The 18,938-nt window shown below is 46.3% G+C and overlaps 1 protein-coding gene across 4 annotated transcripts in view; it reads left to right on the top strand.

Annotated features, from left to right (window-relative positions):
• The window catches only part of FIRRM (FIGNL1 interacting regulator of recombination and mitosis), a 926,412-nt gene that overhangs the window by 381,489 nt on the left and 525,985 nt on the right, over nucleotides 1-18,938 (top strand). For all 4 annotated transcript variants that reach the window (XM_063940283.1, XM_063940285.1, XM_063940284.1 and 1 more), the window contains one exon: nucleotides 14,924-15,004. In XM_063940283.1, coding sequence (XP_063796353.1) covers nucleotides 14,924-15,004 — 81 coding nt within the window. The remainder of the gene's footprint in view (nucleotides 1-14,923; nucleotides 15,005-18,938) is intronic.

The raw sequence follows: 18,938 nt of genomic DNA, 5'->3' as shown, positions 1-18,938 counted from the left end.
TACATATCAGGAGAGAAATTGGTTGCGGAGAATGACGCATTAGGGTGTAACAAACAAACACTTAGCAACTGTGTAAATGTTAATAAGTTAACCAATGCAAGTATTAACCCGTGCAAGTTGTACCCTGTTTTGAACTTTCCCCAGGAGTGTGATCAAGAAGACGAATCGGCAACAATATCGGCGCTCTCTCTAGCAGCCACCATAGCAGAGACAACAGTAGGCACGGCTCCACCCACGAGATTAGTAACAAAAGCCCCTAGCGGAGGGATAGGTGAGGTCGTATCTACAGGTAAGTACGGCACCATACACTACGCTGAAACCATTTCACCACAGGCTGTAGAACCTACACAGAGTGATGTTAGTAAACTTAATCCTGTTAGGGTAATAGCAGTGCCAAATGGGAAAACTGACACAACAGGAATCACTCCTGTTAGGAACATTGCCATGTACAGCCCATTTTCCCGAATGGAATTAAGAACCATAGTGTCTGAATTCCCTGACCCTAGGAAAGACTTAGTTGCCAGCCAGAAATACATCAGAGACCTAGGGAACACTTTAGAGCCCAATAACAAAGACTGGCAGGTATTGCTGAGGGCATGTTTACCCTCAAATGTCGACGCAGCTCAATTTTTGGCTGACTGTGGATTAGATCAGGATGTACCTCTTACAGATGTGTACAACAAAGATAACGTAAAAAGAATAAGTTTACAGTTAAAGGAGTATTTCCCAGCGGTAGTTAAGTGGAACAAGATTTTCTCCATTAGACAGAAAGAGTCAGAAACTGCTGCAGAATATTTTCACAGGGCATTACTAGAAATGGCAAAGTACACAGGTATAGAGGACATTAAAACAAACATAAACCATCGAGAAGTAGCAGTATCTGTACTAATGGATGGGTTAAAAGAGACATTAAAGACAAGAGTACAGACCACGCAACCATGTTGGCGAGGTCTGTCGGTGGCTACTTTGAGAGAGGCTGCTATTGATCACGACCGGAATATCACCCGACACAGGGAGTCACAAGGTGATAAGTTAATGGCCGTAAGTATACAGGCCCTGACCACAAGGCAGCCTTTGTATAAATCACCAAACCCTGTGGGTAAGTCAAATGTGGTAACTTGTTTTTCTTGTCATAGACAGGGACACATGGCACGAGACTGTAGAGTGAAAAATTCACAAAACTCATATCAACCCCCTAGACAACGACACGACACACGACATTGGGAGCAGGGTCCGCAGAGACGGAGTTATGAGCCACATACAGTGGAAACAAAAAGATACCCCCCGAACAGAGACTGGCAAGCCACTGGTAGTTCCCATTTAACCCCTTCACAAGCAGTTGCTGCCAGCGGGATTCAGGGAGGTCACCATACCCAATAGGGGTGTGGCCATACCTGTAATCTGCAGCCAGTAAAATTGATTGCAAGTCTTGGGAGTGAACCTGAAATTGCAATCAATGTAGCTGGTAAATCATTAAACTTTCTTGTAGACACAGGGGCGGCCAAATCAGTGATAAATTCGACAGTGGGCATGAGAACCACTGGTAAGACAATTCCAGCCATAGGAGTAACAGGAGTAGTCCAGCACTACCCTGTTAGCAAACCAGCCGAGATTACAGTAGGGCCGTTACATACCAAGCATTCCTTTTTGCTGGCTGCATCGGCACCGACTAATCTCCTGGGATGAGACTTATTGTGCAAAATGGGGTGCGTCATTTATTGTACTCCTGAAGGTGTATTCTTGGACATACCTGAGAATCACGCACAGGAAGTGCGAGACATGTTAGACTCCCCGTCAAAATTAATGTCACATACCATTATGACAAATAGGACTCCATCCCAAGTAGAGGAAATGACATCCCAGATACCAGAGTCACTTTGGACTAAAGATGGACAGGACACTGGATTAATGGCAAACGTAGCTCCGGTAGTTGTACAAGTAAAAGATGGTAGGATAGCTCCAAAAATCCCACAGTACCCTCTGAAGCCAGAGGTGGAGTTAGGAGTGTATCCCGTAATAGAGCGCTTGCTACAACAGGGCATTCTGGTAAGAACGTCCAGCACTGCCAATAGTCCCATCTTCCCTGTGAAAAAGAGTGTGGGGAGGGGTTACCGGCTAGTGCAGGATCTAAGGGGGATTAACAAAATAGTTGAGAGTCAGTTCCCCGTAGTGCCAAATCCAGCTGTCATCCTTATGCAAATCCCTCCCACTGCGAAATTTTTCACTGTTATTGACCTCTGCTCCGCTTTCTTTTTGGTACCTCTGCACCCTGACAGTCAATATTTGTTTGCATTCACATACAGAGGAGTCCAATACACATGGACTCGATTACCACAAGTTTTCATAGACAGTCCAAGTATCTTTTCCCAGGCTTTGCATGATTGTTTACAGTCTTTCCAACCAGAGAGTGGATCAGTATTAATACAGTACGTGGATGATCTACTACTGTGTTCTGATTCATTGGAAGCATCCCTGAAGGATACGAAACAGCTCCTGTTTCATCTTTCAGACACAGGACACAAGGTTTCCAAAGACAAGTTGAAATTATGCCAAACTATGGTAAAATATTTGGGACACTGTCTAACACAAGGACTGAGACACCTGACCGCTGATAGAATTCAAGCAATTAGAGACATGACTCTGCCACAAACCCAGCAACAAATCAGAACATTTTTAGGAATGTGTGGTTATTGCCGTAACTGGATCCCAGGGTTTTCCATTCTAGCGTTACCTTTGCAGGAGATGGTTTCCTCAAACAAACCTGATCGGATTTCGCATACAGACGAGTCCGAGATGGCATTTGAGAGACTTAAACAGTGCCTAACGCAGGCACCAGCATTAGGTATGCCAGACTATGAGAAACCCTTTGAGCTGTACGGAACAGAAAGTGCTGGTTGCGCGGCAGGCGTCTTAACCCAAAAGCACGGTGATGCCAGCAGGCCAGTAGCATACTACAGCGCTCAGCTAGACACGGTAGCGCGATCCCTCCCCACATGCTTGCGAAGCGTTGCTGCGATAGCATTGCTAGTAACGAAAAGCGAAGACGTAGTGCTAGGTCACAACCTCACAATTCATACACCACATGCAGTGTCAGCCTTGCTAAATTCTGCCCAAACCAGGCACGTCTCATCAGCGCGGTTTACAAGATGGGAATTGGCACTAATGGCCCCCGTAAACATCACCATAAGGAGATGCAGTGCATTAAACCCTGCAACATATCTCCCAGGTGTGCCTGGACAGGCACAAAGGGTGGAGGATGAGAGTGGTGGGGAAGGAGAATTTAACACAAAGGAAGACACACATGATTGTATGGAATATTTGACCCAAAATTTTACCGCAAGGCCTGACATCAGTGACAACCCACTGGAAGATGTAGATCTAACTTTCTACACGGACGGTAGTTGTCATAGACAGTCAGACTCGGGAGACTTGTGTACTGGATACGCAGTCGTAGATGACCAAGGCACCATAGAAGCGGAACCACTAGGCCCACCTCACTCAGCCCAGGTTGCTGAACTGGTCGCCCTAACCAGAGCATGTGAATTGGCTAAGGGCAAATCAGCCAATATCTACACCGACTCTAGATACGCATTCGGGGTAGTCCATGATTTCGGAGCCCTATGGCGCCTCAGAAATTTCATGACGGCAGCTGGTACACCGATAGCGCATGCAGCTCACATCAAAAGGCTTCTAACAGCGATACAGGAACCCGACAGAGTGGCTGTTATCAAGTGTAAAGCACACACATATAGCCAGGACCCAGTATCACTTGGTAACAGCCGAGCAGATGAAGCTGCTAAGTTAGCAGCTGGTACACCCAGACAGACAGACACCACACAACTGATGGTATTTAATACCATCAACACACAGAAGTTGTGTGAGATGCAAAATTTGTGTTCCACACAGGAAAAGGCAGTCTGGAAGGCAAAGGGATATGGCCAGGAGTCCTCAGGACTCTGGAAAGATGGACAAGGTAAACCGGTGGCCCCCAGAGCATATCTTCCATGTTTAGCTGAGGCAGCTCATGGGCTGACTCATCTGGGCAAGGAGGGAATGTGCAAGTTGGTAAGAGCATATTGGTGCGCCCCAGGATTTTCATCTCATGCAAGTAAAAGAGCGATGTCATGCCTTACATGCTTGAGAAAGAATATCGGAAAGGCAATACCAACAGAACCATCTCATATCCCACCTGCAGGCGGCCCTTTCCAGGTAATACAGATTGACTTCATTCAATTACCTCCTTGTCGAAATTTGAAATATGTACTTGTTTGTATAGATGTTTTTTTAAATTGGGTCGAAGCATTTCCTGCGGCCACAAATACCGCTATGTTTACTGCTAAGAAAATTGTGCAGGAATTTGTATGTAGATATGGTATCCCTAGAATAATTGAAAGTGATAGGGGTACCCATTTTACAGGTGATGTCTTTCAAGGAATGTGTAAGTTGATGGGAATTGATAGCAAGCTGCACACTCCATACCGTCCACAGGCAAGTGCGAAAGTGGAAAGAGTGAACAGCACCATTAAAAATAAACTGAGCAAAGTTATGGCAGAGACAGGATTGACATGGCCAGAAGCTTTACCCATTGTACTATACAGCATCAGAACCACTCCCAGGTCCCCTCTTAATCTGTCTCCCTTTGAAATCTTGTTTGGTCGACAACCGCATGTTATGATTAACCCTCAGGATGATTTGAAGTGTAACAATGAAGTGACTGTAAAGTACTTGATTAGCATGAGTAAACAGCTAAGGAATCAAAATGATAATTTGAAGTTAGTGATTCCTGATTTACCAGATAGTAATTGTCATGACATTGAACCTGGGGATTATGTAATGATACGGAATTTTCTATGCTCAGGTTGCCTTATTGACAGATGGGAAGGACCATACCAAGTCTTATTGACTAGCACTACAGCATTGAAAGTTGCCGAGAGAGAGACTTGGGTTCATTCATCCCATTGTAAGAAGGTTGCTGATCCAGAGAGGTCCCGTGATAAGTAACAGACGGTAGAGGACGTTGCATCACTGGAGTGTCTGTTCCAGGAGGACTGAGGCGGCACCTGAGCATCGAGAATCACAAGATCAAAAGCAGTTGTCGATCCCCCGTTTCCCTTTTATTGTTTTTCTCTAACGTCCTAGTGGATGCTGGGGACTCCGTCAGGACCATGGGGATTAGCGGCTCCGCAGGAGACAGGGCACAAAAATAAAGCTTTAGGATCAGGTGGTGTGCACTGGCTCCTCCCCCTATGACCCTCCTCCAAGCCTCAGTTAGGTTTTTGTGCCCGTCCGAGCAGGGTGCAATCTAGGTGGCTCTCCTAAAGAGCTGCTTAGAAAAAGTTTTTAGGTTTTTTATTTTCAGTGAGTCCTGCTGGCAACAGGCTCACTGCATCGAGGGACTTAGGGGAGAGAAGTGAACTCACCTGCGTGCAGGATGGATTGGCTTCTTAGGCTACTGGACACCATTAGCTCCAGAGGGATCGAACACAGGCCCAGCCATGGAGTCCGGTCCCGGAGCCGCGCCGCCGACCCCCTTGCAGATGCCGAAAAGTGAAGAGGTCCAGAAACCGGCGGCAGAAGACTTTTCAGTCTTCATGAGGTAGCGCACAGCACTGCAGCTGTGCGCCATTGTTGTCACACACTTCACACCAGCGGTCACGGAGGGTGCAGGGCGCTGGGGGGGGCGCCCTGGGCAGCAATGATAATACCTTATTCTGGCTAAAAAAATACATCACATATAGCCCCTGGGGCTATATGGATGTATTTAACCCCTGCCAGGTCTCAGAAAAACGGGAGAAGAAGCCCGCCGAAAAGGGGGCGGGGCCTATTCTCCTCAGCACACAGCGCCATTTTCCCTCACAGAAATGCTGGTGGGAAGGCTCCCAGGCTCTCCCCTGCACTGCACTACAGAAACAGGGTTAAAACAGAGAGGGGGCACTTATTGGCGATATGATTATATATATTAAGATGCTATAAGGGAAAAACACTTATATGAAGGTTGTCCCTGTATAATTATAGCGTTTTGGTGTGTGCTGGCAAACTCTCCCTCTGTCTCCCCAAAGGGCTAGTAGGGTCCTCTATCAGAGCATTCCCTGTGTGTGTGCTGTGTGTCGGTACGTGTGTGTCGACATGTATGAGGACGATGTTGGTGAGGAGGCGGAGCAAATTGCCTGTAATGGTGATGTCACTCTCTAGGGAGTCGACACCGGAATGGATGGCTTATTTAAGGAATTACGTGATAATGTCAACACGCTGCAAGTCGGTTGACGACATGAGACGGCCGGCAAACAAATTAGTATCTGTCCAGGCGTCTAAAACACCGTCAGGGACGTTATAATGCCCATTTTACCTCAGTCGGTCGACACTGACACGGACACTGACTCCAGTGTCGACGGTGAAGAAACAAACGTATTTTCCTTTAGGGCCACACGTTACTTGTTAAGGGCAATGAAGGAGGTGTTACATATTTCTGATACTACAAGTACCACAAAAAAGGGTATTATGTGGGGTGTGAAAAAACTACCTATAGTTTTTCCTGAATCAGATAAATTAAATGAAGTGTGTGATGAGGCGTGGGGTTCCCCCGATAGAAAATTATTGGCGGTATACCCTTTCCCGCCAGAAGTTAGGGCGCGTTGGGAAACACCCCTTAGGGTGGATAAGGCGCTCACACGCTTATCAAAACAAGTGGCGGTACCGTCTCCAGATAGGGCCGCCCTCAAGGAACCAGCTGATAGGAGGCTGGAAAATATCCAAAAAAGTATATACACACATACTGGTGTTATACTGCGACCAGCGATCGCCTCAGCCTGGATGTGCAGCGCTGGGGTGGCTTGGTTGGATTCCCTGACTGAAAATATTGATACCCTTGACAGGGACAGTATTTTATTTACTATAGAGCATTTAAAGAATGCATTTCTATATATGCGAGATGCACAGAGGGATATTTGCACTCTGGCATCAAGAGTAAGTGCGATGTCCATATCTGCCAGAAGATGTTATGGACACGACAGTGGTCAGGTGATGCAGATTCCAAACGGCACATGGAAGTATTGCCGTATAAAGGGGAGGAGTTATTTGGGGTCTGTCCATCGGACCTGGTGGCCACGGCAACAGCTAGAAAATCCACCTTTTTTACCCCAAGTTACATCTCAGCAGAAAAAGACACCGTCTTTTCAGCCTCAGTCCTTTCATCCCCATAAGGGCAAGGGGGCAAAAGGCCAGTCATATATGCCCAGGGATAGAGGAAAGGGAAGAAGACTGCAGCAGGCAGCCCATTCCCAGGAACAGAAGCCCTCCACCGCTTCTGCCAAGTCCTCAGCAGGACGCTGGGGCCGTACAAGCGGACTCAGGTGCGGTGGGGGGTCGTCTCAAGAGTTTCAGCGCGTAGTGGGCTCACTCGCAAGTGGACCCCTGGATCCTACAAGTAGTATCCCAGGGGTACAGATTGGAAATTCGAGACGTCTCCCCCTCGCAGGCTCCTGATGTCTGCTTTACCAACGTCTTCCTCCGACAGGAAGGCAGTATTGGAAACAATTCACAAGCTGTATTCCCAGCAGGTGATAATCAAAGTACCCCTCCTACAACAAGGAAAGGGGTATTATTCCACACTATATTGTGGTACTGAAGCCAGACGGCTTGGTGAGACATATTCTAAATCTGAAATCTTTGAACACTTACATACAAAGGTTCAAATCAAGATGGAGTCACTCAGAGCAGTGATAGCGAACCAGGAAGAAGGGGACTATATGGTGTCCCTGGACATCAAGGATGCTTACCTCCATGTCCAAAATTGCCCTTCTCACCAAGGGTACCTCAGGTTCGTGGTACGGAACTGTCACTATCCGTTTCAGACGCTGCCGTTTGGATTGTCCACGGCACCCCGGGTCTTTACCAAGGTAATGGCCGAAATGATGATTCTTCTTCAAAGAAAAGGCGTCTTAATTATCCCTTACTTGGACGATCTCCTGATAAGGGCAAGGTCCAGAGAACAGTTGGAAGTCGAAGTAGCACTATCTCAAGTAGTTCTACGACAGCGCGGGTGGATTCTAAATATTCCAAAATCGCAGCCGTTTCCGACGACACGTCTGCTGTTCCTAAGGATGATTCTGGACACGGTTCAGAAAAAGGTGTTTCTTCCGGAGGAGAAAGCCAGGGAGTTATCCGAACTTGTCAGGAACCTCCTAAAACCAGGAAAAGTGTCTGTGCATCAATGCACAAGAGTCCTGGGAAAGATGGTGGCTTCTTACGAAGCGATTCCATTCGGCAGATTCCACGCACAAACTTTTCAGTGGGATCTGCTGGACAAATGGTCCGGATCACATCTGCAGATGCATCAGCGGATAACCTTATCGCCACGGACAAGGGTGTCTCTTCTGTGGTGGTTGCAGAGTGCTCATCTGTTAGAGGGCCGCAGATTCGGCATACAGGACTGGGTCCTGGTGACCACGGATGCCAGTCTGAGAGGCTGGGGAGCGGTCACACAGGGAAGAAACTTCCAGGGAGTATGGTCAAGCCTGGAGATGTCTCTTCACATAAATATACTGGAGCTAAGAGCGATTTACAATGCTCTAAGCCTGGCAAAATCCCTGCTTCAGGGTCAGCCGGTGTTGATCCAGTCGGACAACATCACGGCAGTCGCCCACGTAAACAGACAGGGCGGCACAAGAAGCAGGAGAGCAATGGCAGAAGCTGCAAGGATTCTTCGCTGGGCGGAAGATCATGTGATAGCACTGTCAGCAGTGTTCATTCCGGGAGTGGACAACTGGGAAGCAGACTTCCTCAGCACGGCAAAGGGGAGTAAGAACGATACTCGTGGCTCCGGATTGGCCAAGAAGAACTTGGTACCCGGAACTTCAGGAGATGCTCACGGAAGATCCGTGGCCTCTACCTCTAAGACGGGACCTGCTTCAGCAGGGACCGTGTCTATTCCAAGACTTACCGCGGCTGCGTTTGACGGCATGGCGGTTGAACGCCGAATTCTAAGGGAAAAAGGCATTCCGGAAGAGGTCATTCCTACACTGGTAAAAGCCAGGAAGGAGGTGACTGCACAACATTATCACCGCATTTGGAGAAAATATGTTGCGTGGTGTGAGGCCAGGAAGGCCCCCACGGAGGAATTTCAATTGGGTCGATTCCTACATTTCCTGCAAACAGGATTGTCTATGGGCCTCAAATTGGGGTCCATTAAGGTTCAAATTTCGGCCCTGTCGATTTTCTTCCAGAAAGAATTGGCTTCAGTTCCTGAAGTCCAGACTTTTGTAAAAGGAGTACTACATATACAGCCCCCGGTTGTGCCCCCAGTGGCTCCGTGGGACCTTAATGTAGTTTTGGATTTTCTCAAATCCCATTGGTTTGAGCCACTCAAATCGGCGGATTTGAAATATCTTACATGGAAAGTAACCATGCTACTGGCCCTGGCTTCAGCCAGGAGAGTGTCAGAATTGGCGGCTTTATCCTATTAAAGCCCATATCTGATTTTCCATTCGGACAGGGCAGAACTGCGGATGCGTCCTCATTTTCTGCCTAAGGTGGTGTCAGCGTTTCACCTGAACCAGCCTATTGTGGTGCCTGCGGCTAATAGCGAATTGGAGGATTCCAAGTTGCTGGACGTTGTCAGGGCATTGAAAATATATATTTCAAGGACGGCTGGAGTCAGAAAATCTGACTCGCTGTTTATACTGTATGCACCCAACAAGCTGGGTGCTCCTGCTTCTAAGCAGACGATTGCTCGTTGGATTTGTAGCACAATTCAACTTGCACATTCTGTGGCAGGCCTGCCACAGCCTAAATCTGTCAAGGCCCATTCCACAAGGAAGGTGGGCTCATCCTGGGCGGCTGCCCGAGGGGTCTCGGCATTACAACTCTGCCGAGCAGCTACGTGGTCGGGGGAGAACACGTTTGTAAAATTCTACAAATTTGATACCCTGGCTAAAGAGGACCTGGAGTTCTCTCATTCGGTGCTGCAGAGTCATCCGCACTCTCCCGCCCGTTTGGGAGCTTTGGTATAATCCCCATGGTCCTGACAGAGTCCCCAGCATCCACTAGGACGTTAGAGAAAATAAGATTTTACTTACCGATAAATCTATTTCTCGTAGTCCGTAGTGGATGCTGGGCGCCCATCCCAAGTGCGGATTGTCTGCAATACTTGTACATAGTTATTGTTACAAAAAAATCGGGTTGTTATTGTTGTGAGCCGTCTGTTCAGAGGCTCCTACGTTTGTCATACTGTTAACTGGGTTCAGATCACAAGTTGTACGGTGTGATTGGTGTGGCTGGTATGAGTCTTACCCGGGATTCATAATCCTTCCTTATTGTGTACGCTCGTCCGGGCACAGTATCCTAACTGAGGCTTGGAGGAGGGTCATAGGGGGAGGAGCCAGTGCACACCACCTGATCCTAAAGCTTTATTTTTGTGCCCTGTCTCCTGCGGAGCCGCTAATCCCCATGGTCCTGACGGAGTCCCCAGCATCCACTACGGACTACGAGAAATAGATTTATCGGTAAGTAAAATCTTATTTTCTCCACTTCCCATCCCCTCTCCCTCAAAGTATTTTTTCCCCCTTCTCATTCTTCTTCGTTTCCTCCTAAGATGGACTTGCCTCAAGAGACTGTGATCCGGATTTTCCTGTTGACCATGATGTTGACCAGAGCAGTCTGTTCCGGCGAGAGTACCATGGAGTTCGAGAGAGGTTCTGGAATGGGTTCTGATGACAGAGATGGAGGCGTAGTTTCCCAAGAACAACATAATCAACAAGCAAAGGCGAGTATCCGAAAACGATCCGATAGCATTGACCATAGAAGGAATTGTGAAGGATTGTTAGCTGAAGAAAACTGTATCTGTAGGCTCTGTGACAACGTAGTTGAGGATGGGTGCATCAAGAAGTGCCAATCCAGTTTTAATATCCACATGGACCGGCATCCCTTGAGTGACTATCACTCCTTAGTGGGTAGCGTGTTAAATCAAACAGATTGTTGGGTATGCTCTCAAGTACCTCAAGGTCATAGCAAATCAGGACTAGTACCATTTCCTTTAACGATAGGGGAGGTACTTGAGCTAAGTGGTGGGAGGCCGGTGGACAGGAGGTTTAATATCTCCAGTCCTCCTAGTTTGAAGCTCCACCAATATCATGTGGATAGATCCCTCATATGTTTTAACATTTCCAATCCCCGAAAGCCGGGAAATTGGGAAGTGTCATGGAGTAACCAAACCATGACCTTTTCATATAGAGCAGATAGAATGCCGACAGATACAGAGCTTATACGCCACATAGCCAGTAGAGGAAAATCTTTCCGATATAGGTATACCCTAGGAAGTAGGATTACGAGAGTTGGAGAGGTATCACCAGGATACTGTGCACATATCGTACAAGCTGATACGTGTACTAGACAGATGGGAGAATTAGGGTTAGGAGATTTCACATGGAAGATGTGTAATATGGTTATGTCCTACTCCGTCCCATATGTTCTCCCCGATGATGCATATTTCATATGCGGGAGGAAGGCGTATAAGTGGCTTGCCCCAAACTCTGAAGGATTGTGTTATATTGGAAAAGTAATGCCTGAAGTAATGACTGTATCACATGCCAAAATGAAAGATATACACCGTGTTGCCCAAGCTCCTTATACTCACACCCATTACGAGCACGTAGTTAAACGGCACCTGATAGAAAGAACAGAGCATCCGGCCTCTGACATGATCCATGAATCCACCGGGATTCAGTTTCTAATCGCGTTAGATTTCACTCGCACCGCCAGAGGAGTGTTGAATTATAAATACATATCTGCGCTCGCAAATTTGTTAGACAATATCACAGAAATGTATGATGACACGTTTAGGTACACTGGAAGAGAACTTCAAGCTTATAAAACAGAACTAGTTCAGCATAGAATGATTCTCAATTATCTCACGGCAGTAACAGGCGGATATTGTGTCACACTGGCAACGCAGTACGGCGTGAAATGTTGCACATATATTACAAATAGCACCGAGGACCCGGTCGAGGTCATAGACCAAAAGATGGACGATATTCTCCAATTGAAGTGGGAATTTCGCAGGAGACACAATCTCACCCTTGCTGCTGTGGGTAATGAGCTGACTAGTTGGGTGTCATGGTTGAACCCGCGAAATTGGTTCTCCGGTTTAGGAGAATGGGCTCAAGGAGTCATACTGGATGTAGGGAAGTTTCTCCTATGTATCTTAGGTGTTATCATAACGATTGGCTTGATATTTAGATGCGGTCAGGCTTTAACGAAGTGCAAACGAAGTACCAGGGTGATGAGTTTAAGGAGTGAGGAAACTGTAATTCCCATGGATTTGATTTATGACCCGACGGTAGAAACAATGATGTAATGAAAATGCGATTATACGGTCCGTTTCTTTCACCTGTTTTTCCGTTTTCCTCCAAGGTAAAAAGACCCACTTGGACGAGGAATTTGATGAGCCGATATACAGACAACAGATGGATTAAAGAAGAAGTTTTGACAACCTTATACACAGATTTTTGATGAACTATGCCATAGATCCCCAGTTTCCCTAGAAATTTTAAAATTACGCTAGCCCAACACTTTTGTAAATCTATGGACATTGACAAAGCTTTTGCTCGCACCTTATGGGCAAAAGCACAAAGAAGACTGCATTCAACAGACACCGAACAAGACTTCAACCGACAAATGTTCATTTACCTGACATAGAATACCACTGCATTTACCGTAATCATGTCTTTTCTTCATCTCTACAACCTTCAGGTAATGACACACATAGTATAGGGAATACAGGCACAAATATCAGCAATCACATATTCCCCCATTCATGTATCATCAACTAAAATGTGCTCCCCATTTTGTTACAAACAAAATCCGAAAAGAGCTCGGTAAAGTTTGACAGCCCATCCACAGACCCGTACCACGGGATAAGAAGGAATTCAAATGTATACTTCGCAATACCTCGAAGCTTGATTTAAAACACGTACGGCACGATGATACATGACCCCCAAGCACGGATTCATACACACATGCTTCTGCTATCTCACTAGGTCATACCCTTTTCCTACCTTCTCCTCTCCTCCCCTACCCAACCATGTAAATGTATTAACCCCTGACATATATTTTTCTCTTTTTGAAATGTTTTAGGAAGTGGCAGTTATTGTTGACTGCCAAAAGGTGGACTGTCAAAGTCAGAAAAATATCACGATGCACACTGCCATATTTGCACCTCATGCAGGTCTGCGCTGCGCATGCGTGCGCTCTCCCGTGCGTGCGCATACTCGCTATTGCGGGCACCCGCGGGCGCGCGGTATGTGCATTTACGGTAGAGTTCATGTGTTCGTAGCGTGCGACTCAATCGTTACATATTTTCACTATATAATGTATTTTGTAGATCATGGTCCCTTTGATAGATTCTGAAAGTTTGGTTAATGTAGAATGTTCATGAACAGAGAAATCCCCCTTTGTTTGATACGAAGGGTCAGACAGGAGTAATACAGTGGTGTTTAGTATCCATCGGAAGAGTATTTAATTAGCAATATTCCGGTGTTGGTTTGAAGCGGATTAATCGCTCGTGCGAATAGTTATGGACATAAGAAGTTTATGTCCATTTACTATTATTTGCACTTAATTATCCATGCGGCGGGAAACCCAGTTTCCCTCCCACCTGAGCTGTTGGAAATCGTCACAGCCCACCTGTATGAATCAACCTATGACCTTTTGTTATAATGCGAGGAGGAATTCCTGTGTCCAATGAACAATGAGATTGTAGGGACCATTGAATTGTATTGTGTGTGGGGCATAAATAGACGAGCCGATCACATCCAGCTCTCACTCTTCAACGGTTATCATTGCTGAAAATCGGGAGCTGGATGTCCAGAGGCGCATGCGATCGTTTCCTTTTGTGCGTAAGTTTTCTCCGCAATCATATTGTCTTTCTTGTTGTTATGGGCCATATCTCTCTCTCTCTCTCTCTTCTCCTCTTTCTCTCGTAATCCCTTAAACGTAATAGTATTGTATTGTATTTCATGTGTAGTTATCTGGTTAGGTAGTCTATGTTATATTGTAGTGTATGACTTGTATTGTATTAATTCTTTTGCAAGTATAACATTCATAATATATATATATTAGGCGTTGGACCCTAAGCACGGTATCTGTGTATTTCTTATAGTGTTAAGTATTCTCAGAGCGTCGGTGACGCTCAAACAGCTTTTAAGTTAATAAGGTTACACTGTGTTGCATCTACACCCTATCTCTACACTAAGGTTTTACAGCACATTACATTGTTTATGGTTTAACATTGTGAGCGTCTGCGCCGCTCGTGATCTCCTCGTGGTCTCGAGCGTCCGCTACGCTGATAGCGTAGCATTACGGTAGTCGCTCACCTATAAGTGTGCCCGATACCAACAGCGTATTCTCGTGAGCGTCTGTATCGCTCGAGCAGCCCGCTCCCGATACAGCGTCCGTTACGCTATAGTGAACCATTACGTTATTCGGCAGCCAATAGAGTGCCTGCCTGTGATCTCTTGGCCGTGAGCGAACGTGACGCTTGAGCGTCTCGACCACGGCTAAGCGATCGTTACGCAACGAGCGTACCCTTACGGTACTCCATACATAAATAGCGTACAGTGTTCTTAGACCTCACAAAGGGTTTTATATAAGATAAATATTTTGCTTTATCAATGTTAAGAGTGGACCTTTATGTATGTATTCATGGTAACAGGTGTAAGCGCAATTATACATTTAATTTTTTTATATACAGTATGTACTTTGTGGGGAAAGACTATTGATTTTTTCCTTTAATGTGTATGCTGCTGCACTATATTGTTCATTCTGCACAGAAAACATAGAAACTTTTTTTTCTATGTACAGATCAGTGTCAAGTTATCTATTATCACAGAAATGCTTCAAGTGTATAAACATAACTCTTTATTTTTGTTAGGAAACTGCAGACCAACGGTTATTCCAGAAAACCTTAAAATTGTGCCGGTTCTTTTCTAATTCACTTCTGCATTACACCAAGGTAAGCAGAGTTCATATATAGGTTTAATATATATTGCAATGCAATATTTAGTTTGTTTGCTATGAATCTCCATTTTCATGAACTGCCAGGTTTGACACTTAATCTGTATACATTTAGGTTATATGCTCATATTATTGCGCTCCTATCCTATATAATAAAAGGCTAATGCTGCTCCTCACCTCTGTGGGGAATATTCAAGTGTTTTGCGTACCGGGGCTGACATTACATTTACAGTATGATGTTCCGTCATTTTGATGGACTGGTAACTACTGTAGTGAACTCATATTACAGCAGTGTGTATTGGCTGAGTACACAATTATTATTTTTTTAATAACATTTACAAAGTGCAGTGCTGTGATTTATCTCATACTAACCAAGCAAATATTGGCTTTTAGAAATTGTAGTTTCCGCATACAATAATATCTGATTTGTTGATATGGGCACTACAGTACAGACTTATAGATGAAATCTCTTGTGAAAAAAAGCAATTAACACAGATTTATTACAACATAATGTATATATTTTATTTACATAATTGATTTTTATAGCTAAGGGTATAGTCAGACTTTAATTCTAAATAGAAGCATGCATGAGTGTAAACAGTGCATTGTATGTCACGTGAACTGATAGCACGGGTGTGATATTCAATGCCAGCGGTAACATGACTGCATTATCCCGATTTTTAGAATGCCAACAGGGGATGGGGTAATTAATTTACCACTCCCCTGTCCTAATCCTAACCTGCCTGGGGTTGCGACTAGGGCTAAATTAGTGGGAGTGTCTCGGCTACGGCTAATCATGAGGTGGCAGCTAAGACTAAAGAGGTGGCAGCTACAGCTATCCCCCCTTTGGTGCCCTTACACCGCCCCTCATCGGGCCCTCACCCCAATACTTACCTTCGGGTGGTCGGTGTTTCGGTACTGGGATTCTGATGTGTGTCAGGATTCCGGCTTCGGTCGGGTTTCCGGCTGACTGCCGTCATCCAGACCACCAGGATGCTGCCCGCATCCTGATATCACACTACATGGGTTTCCCAATGGAAGGAGAGTCTGATTGTGTGGTCACTTAAGTTCACAATTGTAAGCTATAGGTGTCAAGCGACTGATTGTCTCTATCACATGCATCCGATGGCCACCTAGAGTGGAACTTCTTTAAAGGCCTAGAATTATATATTTACAATCTGAAAAGATGTGAACAGGCAGTCTCCTGGAGTTCAGGAGAAGCTGGAATATTGTTGGTGCAGCCTTATTTGTACACCTAATACTTAAGATAGGACATATGCAACTATCTTCCAAATTCCAGCAGAACTACAAATTTATAACTGGTATATTATGCTCCACAGTTAGATACATATACTGACGCCCTGCCTGTTTCTCAATCCCCGTCAGATCTCTTCTGTCAGAGCAGGTTAAGGATCTTTCTTCTTTGGGTTCCATAGGGCTCCACAGGGGAGACAATAGGGTGTAGATGATGGTATAGGACTGGGCACCAAACAGTTAACCTTTTAGGTATCCCAAGATGCTCCTGTTCTTCACCCCCCTATACCGACCTCCAAACTCAGGCTTTTCGGTTTTAGTTCGGTGCTGGCAGGAGCCGGTTCATTGTTTAAACGGTGGGGCTGCTTTGAAGCTTTTCTTTTATGATCTTTTTTATTTTCTGTTATTACTACTTCTGGGTATGCCAGAGCTACTAGTCTATCACCGACGGCTAGCACAGCTCACACTGGGGACCCCAGTAGTGCAACCTGGCATCGGGGGACAGGTAAGGTGGGTTTCTCCACGCGTCTTGTTAGTCTTTTCTCTGGTTCAGGGAAATGGACCAGAGAAGCTGGCATGGACCCCGGTTCGCCCGCGACTCCACTAGACCACCATGGCTTTTTACTGGCACATGCACTACTGTAAGGGGGCCAGAGTACCAGTGTGTGTAAGCTCAGCACTCCCCCAGCTCAGGGTGCCATTCCAATGCGGTCTTCCCGCCGCTATTCTGCTCCTCCCACTCAGAGACCCACGGCAGCCATCTTCAGTGCAGTTACTGGTCTCCAGGAAAACGGGGTCTAGTCTCCCTGTATTCCAAAGAGCCAGGTTATACAGCACTAATATCCTACCAGCTGCTGCTGCTGTGTAGTTGACTTAGTGCCCACTGCAGTTTATTTAAATTGTTTTCTGCATTGTCTGTAACTTGTGCTAGCTCTGCTGTCTGTTCTTCCATATTCACTCTGTGTATAACTCCCTTGTTTCTCTGGCAGGGTCAACAGGTTATCCACAGGATAACAGTGGGATATGATGACGCGACAGCGGATTTGCAACAATCAGTCAAAGCTTTCGGCCTCCTAGCATGCAGTAGGCCCGTCCATATATCCCCACATCCTGGCTCAGACATATCCGTTTTTTGTTTGGTGTGGCAGGAGCCGGACCATGGTCAATGGGCTGCTGGTTTTTAGCAGCCATAAGCTTTTTTTATTTAATTTTTATAGTTGTACTTTTTTTTTTTCAAGCGATCTTGTTTAAAAAGCGTCTTATTCGTACCTTAGAAAGAGTTGCTCCAACAACGCTTACCGACGTGTACAATGCTGTTTTGGCGGGCGTCTGTGTAGGATGTACTAGCAAGTCCAGCGGATGTTACCAGGCTGTGGCCGGAGCACAGGGAGAAGGTAAGGCATCTTTTCAGCTTAGAGGGGGAACACGGACATAGCCGCACTGTTTTGGGAGGAGACTACCAAACAGTTGCTGACACGGCTGCCATCTCGTGTGCACCAGCGCTAGTCCCTAGGGTTCATAGGCTCCAGGGGTAGTTTGAGGCCGCAATCCCTGGGGTTAATGTCAGAAGTGGGAAGTCAGATGCTCCCTTGGTAGTCCCTTCCCCCGATTCATGACCAGATTCCTCCGAGTCTCCCTCCATGAACTGAGTTCCCACTTCCATCTGACATGCTGTTTATCTAAAAGGACCCAGTCACAGCATAGGCAGCTGTGTGACTGGTGCATCAATGTTCACTTGGGTGTCTGTGTTCACTGTAGGTTCACGGGGCGAGTGTGTTCACTATTAGCATCTGGATCCACTCAGCGTTCGGTAACGTATTGATCGATCCTGGAAGCTGGGTGAAGTCTCCCTGAATCCCACTGTGCTAAATTTAGCACAGCTACGATCCTAAACTCAGTCGGGGGGACGCCCAGCACAGGGCTAGTCCGCCCCGCATGTCAGTGCCAGCCCCCCTGCAGAAGTGCAAAGGCATCGCACAGTGGCGATGCCTTTGCACTTCAAGAGTAGCTCTTGGCCAGCGCAGCTTTAGCGTGCTGGCCGGGAGCTACTCTTCGCTCCCTGGCCCGCAGTTGCTGCGTGTGACGTGAAGCAGATGCTGCGGGCCACTCCCTGCACGGTCCGGCCACACCTGCATTGGCCGGACCGCGCACACGAAACGGCGGCCAAACGCCACCGTTTCGCCCCCTCCCGCCCAGCGACCGCCTCTGTCTCAGAGGCGATCGCTGGGCATCGACGACTGCCATGCGCCGCGCATGCGCAGTTCCGTCCCGATCGCTGCGACAAACTGCAGCTAGCGATCGGGTCGGAATGACCCCCTAAGTCTCTATTTACCTTTGAGTACGAATAGTTGGATAAGTGCTTGATGCATATGAGTCTGTAAACTGCTGCTGCTGTTTTCTTTCGCTGTGCGACTGAATACGGTTACAACTTCTATATAAGGTAATGCAGTAATATGCTTCTGCTACTGTACATACTTGAAATGTATTTGTAGTTTATTATGTGCTCATGTTACTTATTATACTAATGTATAAACTGTGACTGATTGCTAGTGTGATTGCTGACTTTACAGTAATGTTGGGGTAAAGCTGGGCAGGGTCAGATTGTGTGTCACTAACAAAATTTAAAGTGATTACAGTCACACTGTAGAGGTGTGTGATCTATGTATTATGTTTAAGAG

Source organism: Pseudophryne corroboree, chromosome 9, assembly GCF_028390025.1.
Source record: "Pseudophryne corroboree isolate aPseCor3 chromosome 9, aPseCor3.hap2, whole genome shotgun sequence".
Lineage (NCBI taxonomy): Eukaryota > Metazoa > Chordata > Amphibia > Anura > Myobatrachidae > Pseudophryne > Pseudophryne corroboree.
The sequence above is the reverse complement of the archived record's forward strand: the minus strand, read 5'-3'. Positions and strand labels throughout refer to the sequence as shown.